The 21,254-nt window shown below is 38.9% G+C and overlaps 1 protein-coding gene across 2 annotated transcripts in view; it reads left to right on the plus strand.

Annotated features, from left to right (window-relative positions):
- The window catches only part of MDM1 (Mdm1 nuclear protein), a 39,685-nt gene extending 23,758 nt beyond the window's left edge, over positions 1-15,927 (plus strand). For both annotated transcript variants that reach the window (XM_070407640.1, XM_070407641.1), the window contains 6 exons: positions 2,282-2,584; positions 3,830-3,942; positions 4,038-4,147; positions 12,140-12,389; positions 13,961-14,020; positions 15,286-15,927. In XM_070407640.1, the coding sequence (XP_070263741.1) occupies positions 2,282-2,584; positions 3,830-3,942; positions 4,038-4,147; positions 12,140-12,389; positions 13,961-14,020; positions 15,286-15,395 (946 nt within the window). In that variant the 3' untranslated portion in view covers positions 15,396-15,927. The remainder of the gene's footprint in view (positions 1-2,281; positions 2,585-3,829; positions 3,943-4,037; positions 4,148-12,139; positions 12,390-13,960; positions 14,021-15,285) is intronic.
- Positions 15,928-21,254: the final 5,327 nt, after the last annotated feature.

Genomic DNA, 21,254 nt, shown 5'->3' on the forward strand with positions numbered 1-21,254 from the left:
ATAGTCACACATACCAAATTAAACTATAAATTCTAATTATGTGGTATCTGATTTTAAGTTCATCACAAAACCTGTTCTTTAATAATGTCTAGAAAAGATTAATCTATTAAGGTATAAAATTTGAATCAGCTTACCAGATCCACAAGTACACTCGAGTTTGTGCATAAACTCTAATTGAGCAAGTTAGAACATGTGGGGTCGATCCTAGTTTATGTGCATAATGCCAGTTTAGGGGATATGCATGAATTTTGTCAGTAGTGGTGCAGGCATATATATGTGAAGGTAGTAGTAAGAGGAGATAAATATATTTTATTTTGGAGTATTTTAATGGCAATTCCAGATCATAACTTTAATCTACACTAATAAAAGAGAAACATGGTAATTAGCATACGACCGCTACCCTTCCCATTGGCTAATCAGCATATCCTTATGCAAATTAACTGTCAGCCAAGATGGCGGCCGGCAGCCATGCACTGAAGCGAACAGGGAGGCTTGCTTGCTACAGTGACTTCGGACTCCAACGTTCCCCGCACTTGCCGGCCTCTCAGCTGCAACTCTAAGCAACTATGTTGTAAATATAGAAGCTAAACAAAACCCCAGAAACCGGATTTCAGTCAGCCAGGCTTCAGACAGCCTGACCGCAACATTGTATCAATGTTTTCAGCAGCGAGGCCTCAGAGCTAAAGCTGGCCCAGAATAAAAAGAAAAAAAAAGAAAAAAAGGGAGCAGTTGGGAGCTTCAGTCACCCGCCAACCTGAAAACAGCCCTCAGCCCCTCACCCAGGCTGGCCAGGCACCCCAGTGGGGACCCCCACCCTGATCCAGGACACCCTTCAGGGCAAACCAGCAGGCCCCCACCCGTGCACCAGGCTTCTATCCTATATAGTAAAAGGGTAATATGCCTCCCAGCACCGGGATCAGCGGAGCCTCCAGGCTCCCGGCACCGGGATCAGCGTGATGGGGGCAGCGCCCAAACCCCCTGATCGCCCTGCGGCTCTGTGTGTGACAGGGGGCGGGGCCACAACCTCCCTATCCGCCCTGCTCTGTTCGTGACAGGGGAAGGCGCCCCAACCCCCTGATCAGCCCTGCTCTGTGCCTGATAGGGGGGAGCTCCCCAATCCCCTGATTGCCCTGCGGCTCTGTGTGTGACAGGGTACGGCGCCCTAAGCCCCCCTCCCCACCCCCCCCCCACACACACGGGCCCTGCTCTGTGTGTGACAGGGTAGAGCCATAACCTCCCCATTGGCCCTGCCCTGAGTGTGACAGTGGCGGCGCCCCGACCCCCTGATCGGCCCTGCTCTGTGGGTGATAAAGGCCGGCGCCCCAACCCCCCTCCACGGGCCTTGCTCTGTATGTGACGGGGGAGAGCCATAAACTCCCCATTGGCCCGGCCCTGAGTGTGACAGGGTGCAGCGCCCCAACCCCCTGATCCGCCCTTCTCTGTGTGTGACAGGGGGCGGGGGCGGTGCCCCAACTCCCCTATCGGCCCTATTTTGTGAGTGACAGGGAGGAGCTCCTCAACCTCCTGATAGGCCCTGCTCTGTGCATGACAGGGGGGAGCTCCTTAACCCCCTGATGGGTCCTGCTCTGTGCGTGACAGGAGGGAGCTTCCCAACCCCCTGATCGACCCTGCTCTGTGTGTGACAGGGTACGGAGCCCCAACCCCCCTGATGGGCCCTGCTCTGTGAGTGACAGGGGGCAGCATTGGCCCTGCTCTGTGAGTGACAGGGTGCAGCGCCCCAACCCCCTGATCGGCCCTGCTCTGTGTGTGACAGGGGGTGGTGCCACAACCTCCCCATCAACCCTGCCTTGAGTGTGACGGGGGCGGTGTCCCAACCCCCCAATCGGCCCTACCCTGAGTGTGACTGAGGGTGGCATCGCAACCTCCCGATCCGCCCTGCTCTGTGCATGACAGGGGGCGGCGCCCCAACTCCCCAATCAGCCCTGCTCTGAGCCTGACCAGGGGCTGCACCATGGATTGGGCCTGCCCTCTGCCACCCGGGAGCAGGCCTAAGCCAGCAGGTCGTTATCTCCTGAGAGGGCACAGGCCGGGCTGGGGGACCCCCCCCCCCCCAGTGCACAAATTTTTGTGCACCGGGCCTCTAGTATATTATACTATTAAATGAACTCTTAGATTTCCTTCTTCAATATCTGGGCATGGCAATATCTGAGGGAAATGTATAGTTGTGAATAGTGGAAGGGAATGATGGAGTCATTAAAATTGGTATAACTAGAAAACTCAAACTATTCGAGTTTAAAATAAAACTTATTTTGTTATGCAGAGATCCTACAAGCCATAAGACTTTGAAGAAATGTTCTACAAAACGAGAAGAAAAAAGGCCTGTCTTGGAAGAACAACCCCAGAAAAATACCATGGAGAAACTGGGCATGTCAGATTCTCCCACCGTACCTGTTAGAAGGCGCCTGGCTTGGGATGATGCAGAGGTCACCAATGAAAACATACAGAAACAGCTGAGAGAGGAGGAAGATGCAGAGGACAGAGGAAGGGACAAACAGGTTTATATGGGAGAGTTAGAGAAGTTGGAAGTACATGAAAAATCTAAGGCAGACAACATAAAAGAAGGGTGAGAGTTTTAAATTAATCAATATTTAGCAGCATTGTACACAGTTAATATGTATTTTGTTACTGATTAAGTATAGTGGGCTTTTGGTTTTATGACTAATAAAGATTTTATTTTAATCTCAGGAAGTAGGTATTCTACATGGTTTTTAATTTTATTCGATCAGGTATTTGAGTCATCTGAACTTAGTAATTGAACACTTGAATACTGAGCTACTTGGGGAGGAAGTAGTGAATGTTATTTTCATTTATGTCCTGCTAATTATGATTTGCTAGATTTGTGAATGTGTCTGGAAGAATGACTTTTCTTTATGATTTCAGGAAAATAGCTGATATTCTTAAATATCAGATGGTTATACCAAAAATGAATGAAAAGATAATCCTATATAATAAAAGGCTAATATGCAAGTCGACTGAATGGCACAACAACCAGTCACTATGACATGCACTGATCACATTCAATGCAGGAGCTGCCCCCTGGTGGCGAGTGCACTCCCACAGGGGGAGCGCCACTCAGCCAGAAGCTGGCCTCGCTGGCAAGTGCAGCGGGAGCGGGCCTAAGCCGGCAGTCGGACATCCCCTGAGGGGTCACTGACTGTGAAAGGGCACAGACCGAGCTGAGGGACCTCCCCCTCTAGTGTTTTATAAGTTAAAATATTTTGGCAAATAGCTAATTCCTATTGATTTATATGCAGATTTCTTTGGGGAGTAGTTCTCTACCATTGGTACTGGTGCTTTTTGTCCATAGTCCAAATCCCTTATTGTTCTTTTAAAAAATATATAGTTCTTTTAAGAAATATATATTTCAGAGAGGGAAAGAGAGATAGAAACATCAGTGATGAGAGAGAATCATTGATCAGCTGCCTCCTGCATGCCCTCCACTGGGGATTGAGCCCATAACCCGGATATGTGCCCCAACCCAGAATCGAACCATGACCTCCTGGTTCATAGGTCGATGCTCAACCACTGAGCCATGCCGGCTGAGCTCCCTTATCATTCTTTCATGAGTTTTGTAGTTAAAATGAGACTTAGGCTCTGATTTAATAAAAGAATTCTCTGCTGTGTTCTTGCTGACTTGCAATGATCATCCCTCTTTTCCAGTATTTCAGCCACTCTTGCCTGCATGTGGATTTATTTAGTTTTTCAGAAACAAAATGGTCTTATCTTAAAAGTTTTATACTTTATTATTGCACAATGATAGCAAATTTCCTGGAGGAAATGCTTCATAATAGATTATTTTAATTTGTAGGTCAGATTCTTCTTCTGTATCCTCAGGAAAAGGAGGCAGGCTTCCTACTCCGAAGCTGAGAGAACTTGGTGGAATTCAAAGGACTCATCACGATCTTACCACTCCAGCTGTTGGTAATAGGCAAACACTATGCAGCTCTTATTTCACCTGCCTTATCTACATGAAAATTTAGTTTAATTGAAACTTATCATCATCTGCATTTTTCCAGGTGGTGCTGTTTTAGTGTCTCCATCTAAAGTGAAGCCTCCAGTCCCAGAACAGAGGAAAAGAATGTCTTTGCAGGATGGTTTAGAAACTCCAAAGAGTGAATTTAGGAAGGTAACTATTTCTATTTTAGGGGAAAACATCTCTTCAGGAAGTGATTTTTTTAGTCACATGTAATAATGAATGATAATTTCAGACTTAAGAAAATTTTGTGTAACGTATGTGGAGATAATCTGTTAACTATTTTTAGTAAGGCAGAAGCATTGAATTGTTTTTTCTGGTGTTGACATTGTATTTCTGCTATACACTTTCAAATCTTGTCAGTAGTGACTCAACAGGAAGAGAAGAAAAACAGTTCTGTTTATTGAGTATCTAATGTGTGGCAATTGTGTTCCAGCTATATTTTAGCACCAAAGATATAACCTTATTGAACTTACATTCTAGTAGAGGAGACAACAAACAGGATAACTAGGTAAAATACGTAGTATGGTAGATGGTGATAAGTACTAAGAAGAAAAATAAGACGGCAAGTGAATACTAAGGGGCCAGGGAAATTCTCACTGAGAGGTTGGCATTTGAGCAGAAGCTGAAGTTGGTGAAGGATTGACCCATATGCATATCTAGGAAGGCATTCTAGGCAAAAGAACAGCAAGTGCAAAATCCTGGAGGTGAGAAGGTAGCTCATTTCTTCAGGAACAGAGAGCAAGAGAGGGAGAGTAGTATGGGTGATGAGTTCAGAGGCATAATGGGCCACTAAATTGTGTAGAGCCTTATAAGTCATAGCAAAGACTTTCAATTTTATTCTTAATGAAATGGGAAGCCTTTGGAGAGGCAGAGGAGTGATATGAGTCAAAATATTCAGGCGAGAATGATGGTCACTTGGATTGTAATGGAGGTCATAGGATAAAGTCTGATTCTGGATATTCATAGAAAGTGTAGCTGATAAGATTTGCTGATGTATAAGATATGGGGTGGGAATAATAGAAAAATCAAAGATAACTCAGGAATTTTGGCCTGAGCAATAAGGATGGAATTGCTTTTTAACTGAGATGGGGATGACAGTATGAGGAAAAGATTTGTCGGGGAAGACCAAGAGTTCTGTTTTGGACATGTTAAAGTTGAGAAGCTTATTAGTCATACAAGTAGACATGTTGAGTAGGGAGTTGATTGAGTTTGGAGTGTAGAGGAGAGGCTGGGCTGCAGATAGATTTGAAGGCGCTTTATCATGTAGGTGGTACAGGTATGTAAGTTCTTGAAACTGGCGAAGGTCATCAAGGAAGTGGATTTTAGAGAAGAGTAGGTGTATATAGGTCTGAGCCCCAGGCTTTTAATATTGGGAAGTTGAGGAGTAACCAGCAAAGAGACTGAAGAGAAGCAGCCATGAGGTGGTGGGAAACAGAAGACTGTGGTCTCCTGGAGATGTCGAGGAGGAGGGAGTGCTAATGCTACTGATGGGTCAGTAAGGCATGAACACCGATTACTGGATTTAGCGACCTGGAGGTTATTGGTGACCTTGAGAGAGGGCAGTTTTGGTAGTAGTGTGGGACAAAAGCCGAAATGCATGTGAGTTCAAGAGAACAGAGAGGAGAGGAATTGGAGACAGCATCACAGACAATTCTTTCAAGAATTTTTCCTATGAAAAGAACAGAGTAAGGGAGTGGGAGTTAGAAGTGAGATCAAGAAAGAGGAGATAAGAGCACATTTGTATGTTGATGACAGCAGTTGTTTTTTTTGTTGTTCTGAATATTTTTTTCTTTATTGATTAAGGTATTACATATGTGTCCATATCCCTCCATTGCAACCCCCTGCCCCAACTCATACCCTCATACCCCCTGGTGTCTGTTTTGAAGCGAGAGAAAAGATGATGCAGGAGTGAGAGGAAAATTGTTGGAAAGATGTTCTTGAGTAGGAGAAAGGGCATAGGACCTGGCAGAGATGTGAAAGGGTTAGCCTTAGGCACTGACAGTTTCTTCATTGTTAAAAAAGGGAAGGCAGAACAAATTTTATGGGCACTGCTGATGAAATACAGGAAAATGTGGGAGCTTTTAGAAAGTCTCATTTGCATTTTGTTGGAATATAAAGCAAGATCTTGATGGAAATGAGGCAGGGGAAGAAAATTTTGGAGGTTTGAGGAAAGAGAATAAGGCATGAAATAGTTTTTTCAGATAGCGGGAGAGTGAGTGGGCCAGGGAAAGTGAAATATTGCAGGGCAGCGTTAGGAACCATTTTTGGTCAGTGGTCACAAATTTGATGGAAGGCCAGTCAGGATGGGTTGTGTGTTTTTCTCCAGGCATATATGGCTTAAGAGATGCAGGATAGGTAGAGAGTTGGATTTAACTGGGGTTCATGTTTTGTCAAGGGAGTGAGACCCAGTGAGAAAGGGAGTTAAAGTATATGTAGGACTTGTTGGACTTGGGGTACCCGTGGGGATTAATTTTAAAGTTAGGAGGTGATGGTCAGAAGTTGAGATTATGAAGAGGTTGCAGTTACTAGTAGTGACAATGCTTAACATATAATCATGGGAGTAAGTGGCTAAAGTAAAATAGAGAACATTCAAAGAAGAGGTTGAATTTCTTTAGGGGATTTTGCTGAAGGCTATTCATAAGTTCCAGAGGGCACAGTGGAGAGTTATTAGGTATTGGGGAGAGGTGAGAGAATGGGTCAGAGTCCAGTCCCCCAAACCTGCTCATAGCTGGTACCCATTAAATTGTGTTGAAGGAGTGTGACTGGAGTGACAATATCTATCTAAACTATATCCTGTTACTTACCCATACATATTACACATATTATTGATAATTAGCTTTTTTAAGAAAACAAAGGGGAAAAAAATGATTGCTGCTTCCCAGCAATCAAAGGGGTGGATAATGGGAAATAACTAACTCTAGCTCCTGATACAGCCCCTGGTAGTGCTGGTGGCAGAAAATTCACATCCAGGGAGTTCTAATCAGGTGGTTAATAAGAAGCCTGTTGGTTTATTAAAAGAAGTGTGACAATAGGAATTCAGAGTATTGATAGGAATCTTTTGCCCCCCATGAACTGTCCTGCTACTTCCTCAGGAATCCAGGCTGTCATGTGGAAGGAGGGAGCTTCTAGTTAGCTTTGCCCACAGGGCTCACTACCCTCAACTAAAATGAGTGACCCTAATCTATATTTGCAGCTGGATTTATATGTATTATTTTAATTTATTATGGAACTAAGTTTTTGAATAATTAAATAAAATTAATTAATTAAAATAGAGCAATATTGTCCTTTAACATTTTAATGCCAATATCCTCCTCATCGTATATAGCACAGCTGTAACATTTTAATTATAAACTCCTCTAAAATAAGCAGGCCTCTTATTAACTTGATTAGAACTCCTTTGATGTGAATTTTCTGCCACCAGCACTACCAGGGGCTGTACCAGGAGCTAGATCAGTTATTTCCCATTCTCTACCCCCTTGATTGCTGGGAGGCAGCAATCATTTTTTCCCCTTTGTTTCCTTAGAAAAGCTAATTATTAATAATATGTAAAATGTATTAAGTTTTCAATAAATAAATTAATTGAAATCATTCTACATTTCTTTTTACTATAGAAATTAGGGAGCATCTTCTATAATAAAAGCCTAATATGCAAATCGACCAGTGGAATGACTGGTGGAACGACCAGTTGCTATGATGCGCACTGACCACCCGGGGGCAGACACTCAACACAGGAGCTGCCCCCAGCCCGCAGGCCCCAGACCAGCCAAGGCGGGTGCCAGCAGGGGCCCCCGAAATCGCCCCGTCGATCGCCCCGCAGAGGGAGATGACCAGCAGCGGTGGCGGGGGGCAGGGCTGGCGAGCGGTCAGCACTGGGCCGGCCAAGGCAGGTGCCAGCGGGGGTCCCCTGATTGCCCCGCAAGTCACCCCACAGATCAGTGCTAATTGCCGGCCAGGCTTGGGGACCCTACCAGTGCACGCATTTTGTGCACCAGGCCTCTAGTATATTATCATAATATCCGGAAAATTTTTCACTGTTAACTTTTAATGACATACTTTGAATTGTGGGAGTATTATGGTACAACAGTAATTTGGGTAACTTATATAGGGATGATCATAATAGGTAGCATTTCCTGAATGCTTACTTTTTTCTAGGCCCTGTGCTAAATACTTTATGTAACTTTATAATGAACTCTGGGAGATTGGTATTGTTATTCTTCTCATTTTTAGATGATGAAACTGGGGTCACACCAAATGATGTAGTAGAATTTGGGTCCAGGCAGTCTGTTCCCAGAATCCACATTTTTAACTGCTGAACAATACTGTTTCATAGAACTTTAGAGTAGAATTTTCATGGTATTGTTTTAATCAAGTACCATTTATCCATTTTATAAATAATATTAAAAACCCAGTGTATGGCCCAGCTGGCGTGGTTCAGTGGTTGAGCATCAACCTATGGACCAGGAGGTTATGGTTCAGTTCCCGGTCAAGGCACATGCCTGGGTTGCAGCCTCGATCTTCAGTGTGGGGTGTGCAGGAGGCAGCTGATCAGTGATTCTCTCTCATCATTGATGTTCCTCCCTCTCCCTCTCCCTCTCCCTCTCCCAAATCAATAAAAATATATATAAAAAAACACAAAAAATAAACAAAAAATTCCCAGTATCTGTTAGCTCACTTCATTCATTCATTAGGCAGATGTTTCTTATCCATTTATCCACATGAAGTAGCAAAAGTAGACATGGTACATGATCTTATGGAACCTACAGTTCAGTGAGAGAGATTCACATTATTCAAAGAATTCTCCCCTAAAAAGATAAAGTTAAAGCAAATAAGTTTCAAAGAAGTGCTATTCTGGAAGGAATTGACATAGTTCTAGAAGTCAGAAAGCTTCTTGGAAGTCAATTTAGTTGAGATATAAAGGAAGGGGAAGAATTAACCAGGTAAAAAGAGTGGGGAGGAGAAGCATAGCATATGCCAAGATCCTATAGAGAGGAACAATTAGGGTTTTAAGAAACAGACCAGTATAGAGTGTGGCAGGGAGAAGATATGAGATGAGGCTGGAAAAGATAGCAATATTGAGAATTTCTGTTATTATCTCAAGAGCAATGGGGAGCCATTGATATATTTTAAGGAACTTTCTGGCTGCCATGGAAGGTGAAAGTAGGCTGTGGATACCTGTAAAAGGTCATTGCAGTAGTTGATGGCTTGAACTAAGGAGGGTTGGCACAGATAGAAGTGGATGAGACTGAAGAATTGTGTAAGGGGAACGATGTCCAGGCTTGGTGCTGGTTGGATAATAGGGGTGAGAGGCCATTAATGACTTCTGGGTTTCTGGCTTGCCCAAAAGGATTGATGGAGGTTGCTGTGCACTGAGGAAGAGAACTCTGGACAGGAACCACTTTTAGAGGGGGATATCAGGAGTTTCATTTTTATTCACTCAATTCAGTATTTAATGTGCTCTTACTATATGCCAGGCACTGTTCTAGGATCTTGGGATTAATTGATATTCAGAACGAAATCCCTGCCCTCATGGAGCTTGTGTTTTTATGGGAGAAATAGACAAATTTTATAAAGACAATTTAAAGTAGTAGTAAGTGCTACGAATGAAATAAAACCACAAATGACTTCCATGGGGTGGATGAGGCTGCTTTACTTTGGGCCATAAAGACAGGCACCTCTGAGGAGGTGGTGTTTTATCTAAGACCTGACTAATGAGGGGAGGTGCCCATGCAGAGATCTGGGGCACAGATTGTTTTCCAGGTAGAAAGATTAGCCAGTGCAAGTGTTTAGCAGAGTTTTTAAGGAGTGAAAAAGCTGATATGACCGGAGCCTAGAGAGGGAAGAAGAGAGTAGGGGATAAGGTTGGAAAGGGGAGGCTGGATAACAGGTGGGGATGTTGTTCTGGGGAAGCCGTTGGAGGATTTAGAAGCAACAAAGCAAATATAAATCTCTGGTTTACATGGTAAATAAAATCATTCACTGCTCAGTGGAGAATGGACTGTACTGGGGGAGAGTGGAAGCAGTGAGGCCAATAAGGAGGCTTAAGCTCAAAAACAGATCACAAAGTCAGTTAAATTAACCTGGGAACCCTCTGTGTTTAAAATATTATAACGATTTCATTCAGGTCTTTTTAACAATAGTAAAACCATTTTCACAGAGACCTCAAATTCTATTTATATGTGTAGAAAATGAAAACTATCAAGGAACAGTTTTCCTAATTGATACTTATGTAGTTAAAAAGGGAAGCAAGAAGATTCGTAGTTTTTATCTTAATCTTGATTTAAAAATATGTGTTTGTTGGATAAGATCCTAGCCAGTGGTCGGCAAACTCATTAGTCAACAGAGCCAAATATCAACAGTACTTCTTCAAAATAGACTAGCCCAGGCCGAAAACCAACTTCTGCGCATGGGCCACGAAGTTTCAATCGCACTGTAGGTGCGCACCCGCACGTGGTATTTTGTGGAAGAGCCACACTCAAGGGGCCAAAGAGCCGCATGTGGCTCGCGAGCCGCAGTTTGCCGACCAGGGTCCTAGGCCATGTCTACTTTAAAGCAATGAGCTCTTTAATTGCAGAAAATGATGCCTAAGATCAGAAAGCATTGTTTTGAATATTGCATTGATAAACTCGAAGTTAATAGCTAAAGGCAACAATTACAAGGATTAATCAGGAAAGTTTGGAGCTATATTTGATTTTACTGGCTTACATTCTCTTAAAAAAGTGAAACTACACAGAGACTTTTAGGATAATGATATGTTATCATTGTGGAAAATTAAAAAAAAGTGTCAAAATAAAAAAAATAATGTCATACTTACTGTTCAGGGACTTCCACCTTTGAAATTTTGAATTATTTAGGTATATAGTATATTTTTTATCATACTGTAGATAAGGCTTTATAATCTATTTTTCTCACTTAGTAATGTATTATGAATGTATTTCCATATAATTAAATATCATTTCTATATAATTTTTAATAACATGATATACAGTCTATGGTTATACAGTCGTCATTTTAACCACATGCTTATTGTTGAAATCTATTTTTTAAAAGTAGATGCCTATTGTTATTTCTTAATTTTTCTATTTTGAAACACATCCTTTAGCTAAATTTCTGTTGTCTTCTTGTGTAAATACTAAGTGGTGAAAGGATTCAAAATGTTAAGGTTTTAGCTATGTTTTGCCAACTTCCCCAAAAGACTGTGCTCCCAACAACACTGTAGTGTCATTTTTTATATCCTTGCCAGCTCTGGGTATCATAGTTTGTTTTTTCAAAAAGTAATCTTTGTAATTTTGGAGGTAAAAAATTAGTACTTCAATGATTCTCTTTTGAAATATTTGATTATAAGTGGTGAATATGTTTGACATTTATATTTTGTGTATATATGAATTGCTTATACATATCCTTTTTCTACTTTTTAGTTAGGTTTATCTCTTCTTACTATTTTTAAAGAAATACTTATGTAGCAATTATAGTAATTCATCAATCATATGTTATATATTTTCCTCAAATTTGATTTTTCATTTATTTATTTATTTATTTAAATATATTTTATTGATTTCTTACAGAGAAGAAGGGAGAGGGATAGAGAGTAGAAACATCGATCAGCTGCTTCCTGCACACCCCCTATTGGGGATGTGCCCACAACCAAGGTACATGCCCTTGATTGGAATCAAACTTGGGACCCTTCAGTCTGCAGGCTGGTGCTCTATCCACTGAGCCAAACCAGTTAGGGCTTTCTTTTATTTTTTAATGTTTATATATATTTTTTCTATAGCTAAATATGTTTATATTGGTTGTTAGGCTTATAAAACCTTCTCCATGTGGACTTTACATAAAGTTTCCCCATATTTTCTCCTACTGCTTTATAATGATGCTAGAGGCCCGATGCACAAAATTCGTGCAAGAGTAGGCCTTCCTTCCCCTGGCTGCTGGCACTGACGTCCCTCTGGCACCTGGGATCTGGGCTTCTCTTGCAGACCTGGCTTCTTCCAGAAGGACATCTGACCTAATTAGCATATTTTGCTTTTATTATTATAGATATTTTTGTGTGTATTCAAATGTTTTATACACACACACACACACACATATGTAAACACACACACACGTGGTTTTTCTTTGTTTGTGTTTTTTTTTTGTGTCATTTAGAAAGAAGGTCATGTGGTAGCTCTGACTTCTCCAGCTGCTGGTATAAAAACAGTTGATCCCCTGCCTTTAAGAGAAGATTCTGAAATTAATATCACCAAATTTGCTGAAGCCACTCTTCCAGTTTCAAAAATTCCAGAATATCTAACAAACAGGTCTGGGCGGTCTCCTTCTCCACCCTGTGCTTCGTCCTACTGGCATCCCTCTCATCGAATTAACGGCTGTCTGAGAGATCCAGAATTTCAGCATAATGGTAATTATTTTGGTTTTAATTTTTTGTCTTTTAAAATGAAAGTCTTATACGCATAGGTACAAAGGCTATAAGTATCTACTAAATATTAATAAACTATGTTACTTAGTTTTTAATTAGTGTATTTTCTTTAAATAGGAGTTTAATCTTTGGAACAGTTCATTGTACTGTACCCAAGGTTACTTTTGTATAATCATGAGGGTGTCTCAAGTTCTTTTCCATACACATTCAGGCAATGCACTAGATGCCAATAGCATCCTTTCCTCACATGTGACAACCGAAAATGTCTTCATACATTGCCAAATGTTGCCTATGTATAGAATTCAATGAATTATTTTCCTTTAGTTTTATTGGGCATTGTTCTGCTCTCTTCTAGCTTATACCATTACTGTTGAGAAGTCTGATACTCTTTTTATTTTCCATCTTTTGTATGGGTCTTTTTTATTCCTGGGAGCTTTTTGGGATCATTTCTTTATACCTAATGATCTGAAATTTTACAGTAGTTCTTTTTTCGTTCATATCGCTGATACTCAGTAGGTCTTTTCGGTTCCTCACTTCTGGGACATCTTCATGAATTATTTAGTCAGTAATTTCTTCCCTTCCATTTTCTGTTTCATTTTTTTCTGATACACTGATTATTCAGGTGTTGACCCGGTGACCATGATCTTATTTTCTTACCTTACCTCTCTTATTTGCCATCTCTGTCTTTTTATTTTAATTTGAAAGGGTTACAAATTTTTATCGTTTTCCTCTTCTTCTGAGTTTTTTAAAAGAATTTGGCTATATTTTTAACTTTTAAGAATTTTTTTAACTCTGAATTTTTTTGTATACAGTATCCTGTTTTTATTTTATGGATCATATGTTTTATCTCTTTCAGAATATTAATATATATGATCTCAGAGTAGCTTTGATAAGCCTTTAGAGAGAAACCTCCATTTCTCTTTTGGGAGAGGAGTAGTTACCCACCTGTGCAAATTTAAAGAAGGATCTGGCAGTCTGGTTTGTTTTTTTTTTAAGTTTTTATTTTTTAATTATAGTTACTTTTAATATTTTGTATTGGTTTCAGGTGTACATTATAGTGGTTAGACAATCATACACTTTACACAGTGTTTCCCCCAATATTTCCAGTATCCAACCAGTTTCCTGGTTCAGTCTTATTCTCACTTCAACTTTCAGTGCTACTCAGTACTCCCAAATGCTGAGCCATTAGGAGAACAAAATGCTTGCTTCTTGGTTTCCCTCCACTGTTGCCTTAAGAATATATTTTTATTGATTTCAGAGAAAAAGGGAGAGGGAGAGAGAGATAGGAACATCAGTGATGAGAGAGAATCATTGATCGGCTGCCTCCTGCACGCCCCCTACTGGGGATTGAGCCTGCAACTCAGGCATGTGCCCTTGATCAGAATTGAACCTGGGACCCTTCAGTACCCAGGTGGATGCTCTATCCACTGAGCCAAACCTGCTAGGGCTAATAAAATTTTTGATAGCTTACTTTCACTAAGGGTTTGCTATAAATAAGATATACTGTTGGGTAGCTTTGAAAGATAATTTCTTGTGCCTTTTATTTTTTTAAGTGGGAAAAGCAAGGAAGAACAATTTCCAGTTACCGCAGCATGAAGCCTATAATGATGAAGGTATTTCCATAGTCCAATAACAAGATAAAAGTATGAGGTTTATTATATGGCATTTAGTTAATAATAGCATAATCATCTTACAATTGATCAGCACTATATACTTTACAAAGTGCTTCCACCAGGTGTTACTTCATTGGATCCTTGAAATCTTATGTGGGAGGTGAAGTTATCTCTATTTTATAAATGAGTAAACTGAGACCTAAAGGCCCAGTGAATAGTTTCTAAGGCAAACAGATGATAAAAGATTGAGCCTCAGATCATACTGAGGTCCATACCCTCTCTGTTTTCCCCCGGTGTGGGTGGAATTTGGCCTACCATTGTAGCCATTATTTTTCCAAATGCGATATATTCTTATCAATTTTTCATTCTAAAAAAAATACAATTTTGAAAAATGAGCTTTTTTTTCTGTGTAGTTTTCATGATGACAGAATCATTTGTTTCTAATAGTGGCAGGAGAAATTTTGAATCCTTGATGTGAACAACTAAAATGACAATTTTAATTTATCCTTAGAAATATGAAATTACTGAATTTGTAAATTTTGGGTTTGAAAGTAAATTTAAATTAATACTTTATGTATTTTAAGTTCATGTACATTAAAGGTTGTCTTCTTAGCAAGTTTGGGACTTTTTTCAGAATTCAGTGAGCTGGAAATTAAGTTATTATGTTTTCAAGTGCAAATATCTGGACAAGCTGAATCCAGTTCTGTTTTCTTTTTAATGGAAGAACAATGTTTACAAATAATCTTATAATAGATTTGCTTACTCAGAGTGAGGAATTTCAGTAATAATGAAAGGTAGCATATTAAAGTCAAATAATATTTCTACATTAAGTAAGATTATTTTAGAAATGTGATATAAATACCATGTTAAGCTATGGCATTTTGTTTTTAAGAAGTTTTAAAAAGCTTTTCAACTCAGAGCAGCTGTACTTTTTAAAGTAGGGCAGGACAGTCTGATGATGAATTGTTTCCAGGTAGTACTGAAATCATAAGTCGTGTGTTGAGGTGATGACATTGTGGGATTTCAGGAAGGAGACAAAATGCTCATTTAACATTTAAATGTTTCATTCTGAATATGGTAAACTTGGTAAATTTACTATGAACTGTCCTGAAAATATTAGTATCTTATATTTCAATAGAGTACTTTTTTCTGTCAGTCAATATTGACGTTACAAAGCTTGATGCTTTTACTTTTCTGTTACTATTATAAAACAATATTTTTATAAGAGGTATTTTTTGCATTGACTATAATTCTTTTCATTGCAGACGACAGATTATCTGAGATTTCTGCTCGCTCTGCAGCTTCCAGTCTCCGGGCTTTTCAAACTCTGGCACGAGCTCGGAAAAGGAAGGAGAATTTCTGGGGCAAAACATAATTAAACACACCTATTTGAGTTGCTTTTATCTAGGGAACTATTAGCACAATTTTTCTTTATTGCTTTACTCTGTTAAGACTTTTTAAGTATTTGGATTTTTTCCTAACAATTCCTACTTAAGAAGAACTATTTGATTTTCAATAGCCAATTCAATTTACTTGGAAAATTTTGACACAGGTTTACACAAATTTAACTTTTAAAGAATTCTTTTTACATCTATTCCAAATTATAAAGACATAGATTATAAAGTTCTTCACATGTTCTAACTTTTGTTTTAGTGTTATGGATAGTTGGTAGAATTGTGAATTTTACCTATCCAGGAAATATTCTAAGTGAAGTAAAAATTAAGATCCCAGTGTGAAGTATATATTTCCCTAAGATTGCTTCTATTATCTTTATAATTGTAGGTGTCATAAAATGAATATTTTGCTCTTTTATTTTTCTGTAGTGTTTATTTTTTAGTAACTTCCATATGTGGTTATAATGTTAAGATACTTTTAGATTTAAAATACTAGCTGTACATATCTTTCTTATTTATGTAACAAAGTTTGCTGAGAGAATATGTATATTTTTTATCTTTGTGTGTATTCTATTTGTACAAGTACTGGCTTACATTTGAATAATGTCTGAATTTTGAAAAATTATTTGTATAATGGAAAACTAAAACTTTGTAGATATTTCAAAATAAAAATCAAGTATTTCAATTCCCTGTTTATTTCAAGTGTTTGGCTTCTCCAAAATGTAAGTGCATGGGACAAATAATTATCTATTAGAAACATTTTACTCATAATAGGTTAGTCAAATGTTATAGTGCTTTTGCATCAATCCAAATGCAATGAAACCAAGTCCATGATATCTTTGTATAAAAGTAGAAAAATATAGAATTTCCAAGGCAGAATAATTTTTAAAAAATTTAACACAAACTTTTTGACTGTACTTCTTCACTCATAGGGACATATTCTGACTTTACCTTGTAAATCATGATAAATTTAATTTTCTTAAAATAGAGTTTTTATAACAATACAGAAAAGCTTTATAATAGTACATAAAAGGTAGTGAGGATAAAATATACGATTATTCGTGCTTATTGGTTAGAAAACAACCTGTTCTAAATTGCTTTATTTGGTCAAAAGTGCTATACAAAATCATCGATTCACAGTAAGTTTGTTAAAGATCTTAGCATTATCATGAGGTTATAAAGAACTGTGGACATACAATTATTTGCTTATATTTCACTGACCTTTTAAAATAGTTTGTTGGTAAAAAAGTTATGAAGGCACTAAATATGGAAATAAAAGTTATAAGTTAGTGTACAAGTGGATTTTTGAACACAAATCATCTTGGATTCTGTATAAATGTCTACTGAGGCACATTAATTTGGAACTGAGAGATAGTTAGTTGGCTAGGACAGAGTTTTCAATGGCTGACCACTGATTTACAGTAAAGTAAGGAATTACAGCTTAAGCTGTAGACGGTAAAGTCTGGGGTCATACACTGGAATAAATCACTCCACGTGAACTTGATCTATCGGGTGTTGGATGGGTTAGGGTGTGGTTCTCATGAGGTCAAGGTCATTACTCCATCTTGTACTGCTGACTGCCTCTCAAAAGCCCTACTCAGTGGCCCAGGGTAGAGAGCAATGTTGAGGGATCAATATTGTTTCATCACTCTTACTAAAAGATCAATTCAAAGGACCTGCATTTGAATTGGGTAAGTAGTTTACTAGAGAAATGGTTCATGAGATTTATTGGTATTTAGGAGCTGGGATTGTTAATTCAATGTTTTAACCAGTTTTATTAAAATATTCTTTCATGTATAATAAACTGCAATCATTTAAAAAATTATAGCTCAATGAGTTTGGAAAGAATGTATACATCTGAAACCAACACCAAGAAACATTACATTTCCAGCATCCTAAAAGTTTCCTCATTTCCTTTAGCAGTTAATTCCATTCCTACATATAGTATTATAAAGTGGTGATAACAACTTTTGTCAAAATTGGTATTTCCTAAACTGGATTGGGGAGAGAACATCAGAATCACAATGGAAATTTTTCCAAAATGCACACACCTACCACCCTGTTTTTTTTATCCCCCCACCTTCACCCTAGATGCTGAGATTCCCATGTGTCTCTGGTTGAGAACCCAGACAAAAATGCACAAATAATGCATATGGAAACTGCATGTTCATTTTTGCTTTCATCTCTGCATCTCTTTGGGAATCTGAACTCTTAAGAAGGATGATTTTGAGAATTAGGGATAAAGAACATGGTAAATTGCTTAGGGATGCTATCAAGAGATTTAAACATAAAAAATTTCATTTTACAAATGGGAAGACACTCTTAGATTAAATGACTGGACCAAGATCTCAGCTGGTAAATCAAACCTAAGCTTCTTGAAATCTACCCACGTTGCCTACTCTCTAGTGTTAAACTTGCGAGTCCTGCTGTGATCAGTTCTCTGGTTGATTCATTTGGGAATTAAAATTTTAACTTTGCTTTCTTAGAAGATAAATGAAACACCTACCTTTCTAGTCAGGAAAAAAGAGTATACAGCATATACATATATTGTACAAATGGATTCAACCAGAATGAAATTGAGTTAATAATCGACACAAGTTTGTCCTTACATAGAACGATGTTATAGTTGGCTACCCAGGATGGATTTTGTACCTTTGTTGTAGTTGTAGACACTCAGGAAATATTTATCCCCCTTTTTGGAAATTTACCAAGAAACAAGTAATCTAAAATGTAAATGATCCTGGAGTCATTTACATTTGGTTTTGGAATCGGTTTTGGTACTTTTACCTGTGGTAGCGTTGGGCATGTTAGCATACTCAGGGCCCATACTTTGTCAAAATGCCATCATCACTCAGTTTCTGCTGCACAAAGGCTACTTCAGGAAAAAGAAGTCTCTGTCATTGGACTAGGTATGGTTGTGCCCTGCTGAGTGTGGGTCATGTGGGGCCTCTGAGAAGCCAGTCTGTCCCTCTAGCTTAAGTCATGAATTAAAGGCAGGACAGTGGTATCTTTGGCCCTTTGCTGCTCAGCTTCACACTAATGTTGATCCTACACTTGGCATTGACCATATGTGTCTTTCTCCTATGGTGAGTGGAGACAGAGACTCACCACCTTCTTTTCTCTCAAGTTTAGAGCCAAACTTCCTGAAATTGTATTTCATGTTTTATTCCCACCCTGGCCCTACAAGGCTCGTCAAGGATAGTGGAGGGCAGCTCTCCCATAGGACTACCCCTGCTATAAGGCAGGTAAGAGAGAAAGAGGACATCCACTTCTCTTCCACCAAACGCTCCATCTACTAGCTCCATCCAGGCCATCGTTATGCCCCAGATATATCAGAGCATGTTCTTGAAAACTGAGTGAGCTATGAGGACTGGGGGGCACTCAGGTTTTTTGGAAGTCAGGGCATGAGGCCAACAGATAGATGTTTGGGAAGTTCACAACCTATCTGAACCACCTGATGGACAATTTAGATAATGTTGGGAAATTGTTCAGTCCTGCCCCCCACCCCCCAATATATACTAAACCTGGTAGTGTGCTGAATCTATATTTTGGGCCAATTGTAAATTATTCAGAAATTTTGTGAGCAGGATATTAAACCAGTAGTTTAAAATTTGCCATGGTGGCCGTATTTATACCATGGAAGTGAGCAAATGCTATGGATCAGGGCTGCCTCCCCAGTTACCCTTCCTGGGCATTTACAGCCCCACTGCTGCAGCCATTACTGGTGTCAAGACTTTTCTTTCCGTTCATTTTCTGATAAAACCCACTGCAGAAAAAAGAAGAGGCAGCTCAAGATAAGCTACTATTAATTTACTATACTATTCATATATTCCTTGGCTTATAAAGTACTTTGGTTTAGTTTCATTTCTTGGCTGAAGTCCATCTTGTAAATAAAAACAAGCCACAAATAGCAGATAATAAATAGACTGTAGAGAGGAACTACCCATGATCCACCCATGGGACTAGCTAGAGATGAAATGCTGTATATGTGATCCCAGGTGATTCTGATATGCAGGTAGTTTGGGAACCACTGGCTTTGGGGTTATATTAAGCTTGAACAAACTGGTTAAACTTTGGAGCCTGTGTTCCTCATCTACAAAAGTCACAATTCAATGGCTTAAGGTCTGTAAAAGTGTTCCATATAGTCAATGTTATGTAATTCAAAATGTTCCATTGTGTTGAAGGCAATTCTCTTTAAAACAGTGAGAGAAAAAGGCGTGTTTTAGAAAGCAGGAGGCAGTATTCCTGAAATCGTGGCATCTCGCATCATAGCCTATCTGTGATGACCTACATTCTGCTAAAAAAGGCCATTTGGGGCAGGAGTGCTAAAATGATTTGTCTGCTTCCGTTATGTGGTAAAGCAAAAATGTCTGTGACTACAGTATTGTGACTCAGCGACTCCAGAAGGTGGAATCAATTACCTGATAGATGCAAACTGTATAAGCATAACCATGAATCGGAGATCTTATCAGGTATGAGTCAGGCCATGCAGAGACAAAGGACCCACGTTAATTACTGATGAAAGGAAAGATAGTAAGGTTGGTTCCTGGATGAATGTGCAGCCAATATCAAAGATTTCCTACCGTGCTTCAAGTTATTTTTTAAAAAGATGAATTAGAACTTAAAGTTTTATAATTTCAAGAAGAAAAATCTAAACTAAATGTAAAATGCCACACGTTGTGGAAAAAAATAGAAGCTTTATATTCATACATTAAAGTATAGTCATGGTTTGGGCTTATCACTCAGAAAAATTTTGCCCACAATGAGTACCTTTGCATTCGTTGTTCCCGTTAAAAATTAGTTAGGTCAAAGCCGTTAAGGTTGTGGAAAATCCAAAGAAAATTGAAAATTGGTTTGTATGACCATACTCACACTTTTGGTTCCAAAGAACCAATAATGTTAGAAACTTTAATTTGTAATTTTGCAAGATGAAACATCTGAAGGGCTTTACTAACTAGAGAGTATAACCTGGCATAAACAATCGCCCTACATTAATCATAAATTAATTACTGTGAATGGTAGCTGATGTTAAAAACATCACTGATCCATGCTCTAAGAACATGGCAGTTTCTTCCATTCAGAATTAAAATGTGGGGGTCAAGAAAAAAATTTTCATTCAGATTTTAAAAATTTGAATAAACATAAAAATACAGAATAGTAGAGACTAATATACCAATAGTTCTTTAGTCATTACTGAAATAACATAATAAAAATAAAAATTAAGAGCTAAATACTTGTGATTAGAGAAGCTCCTAGAAAAACATCTGATGATCCTCATTTTATAAATTGTGATTATGTTCATTCATTCACTCATTTATTAAAACTGCATGCAAAATTTGCACAGGTATTTTCTGCCATGCGCAACACATTAATCTTAGTGTTTCTTCAGGTAATCATCCACTTAATCTTAAATCCATCACAAATTGCAAAATAAATTACCAGACATTTAGCAATTGTTTTTTGTTAATTCCATATAAGGAGAAAGATCATTTTTCACTCATGCTTCACGAATTTTCAAATTTTCTATGACAACTATTTTCCATTTCTTCTCTCTGAAGGTCAGCATATCCAGCAAGCGAGTCTTCCTCTTCTTTTCTGGCGTCAGGTTCCCTTTGTTAAACTCCTAGTTCTTAATAATGACAAACCCAAGTCACAATAAAACAGTGTGTATGGTTTGTGTGTGCATGTTATGTGTTTACATGTGTGTTAACAACACCAACACACAGCCATGTATCATTTACTGCAGGGGCATTAATTAAAAGAAAACTGTAATAAGTCTTCTAAGCTTCTCCCTCTGCCAAATCCACCTGCTTTAAAGAGTGTTTGCCCTGTCTTTGCCT

The sequence above is a fragment of the Myotis yumanensis genome, unplaced genomic scaffold (genome assembly GCF_028538775.1).
Source record: "Myotis yumanensis isolate MYYU_CA2020_CCGP unplaced genomic scaffold, mMyoYum1.0.hap1 SCAF_3, whole genome shotgun sequence".
Classification (NCBI taxonomy): domain Eukaryota; kingdom Metazoa; phylum Chordata; class Mammalia; order Chiroptera; family Vespertilionidae; genus Myotis; species Myotis yumanensis.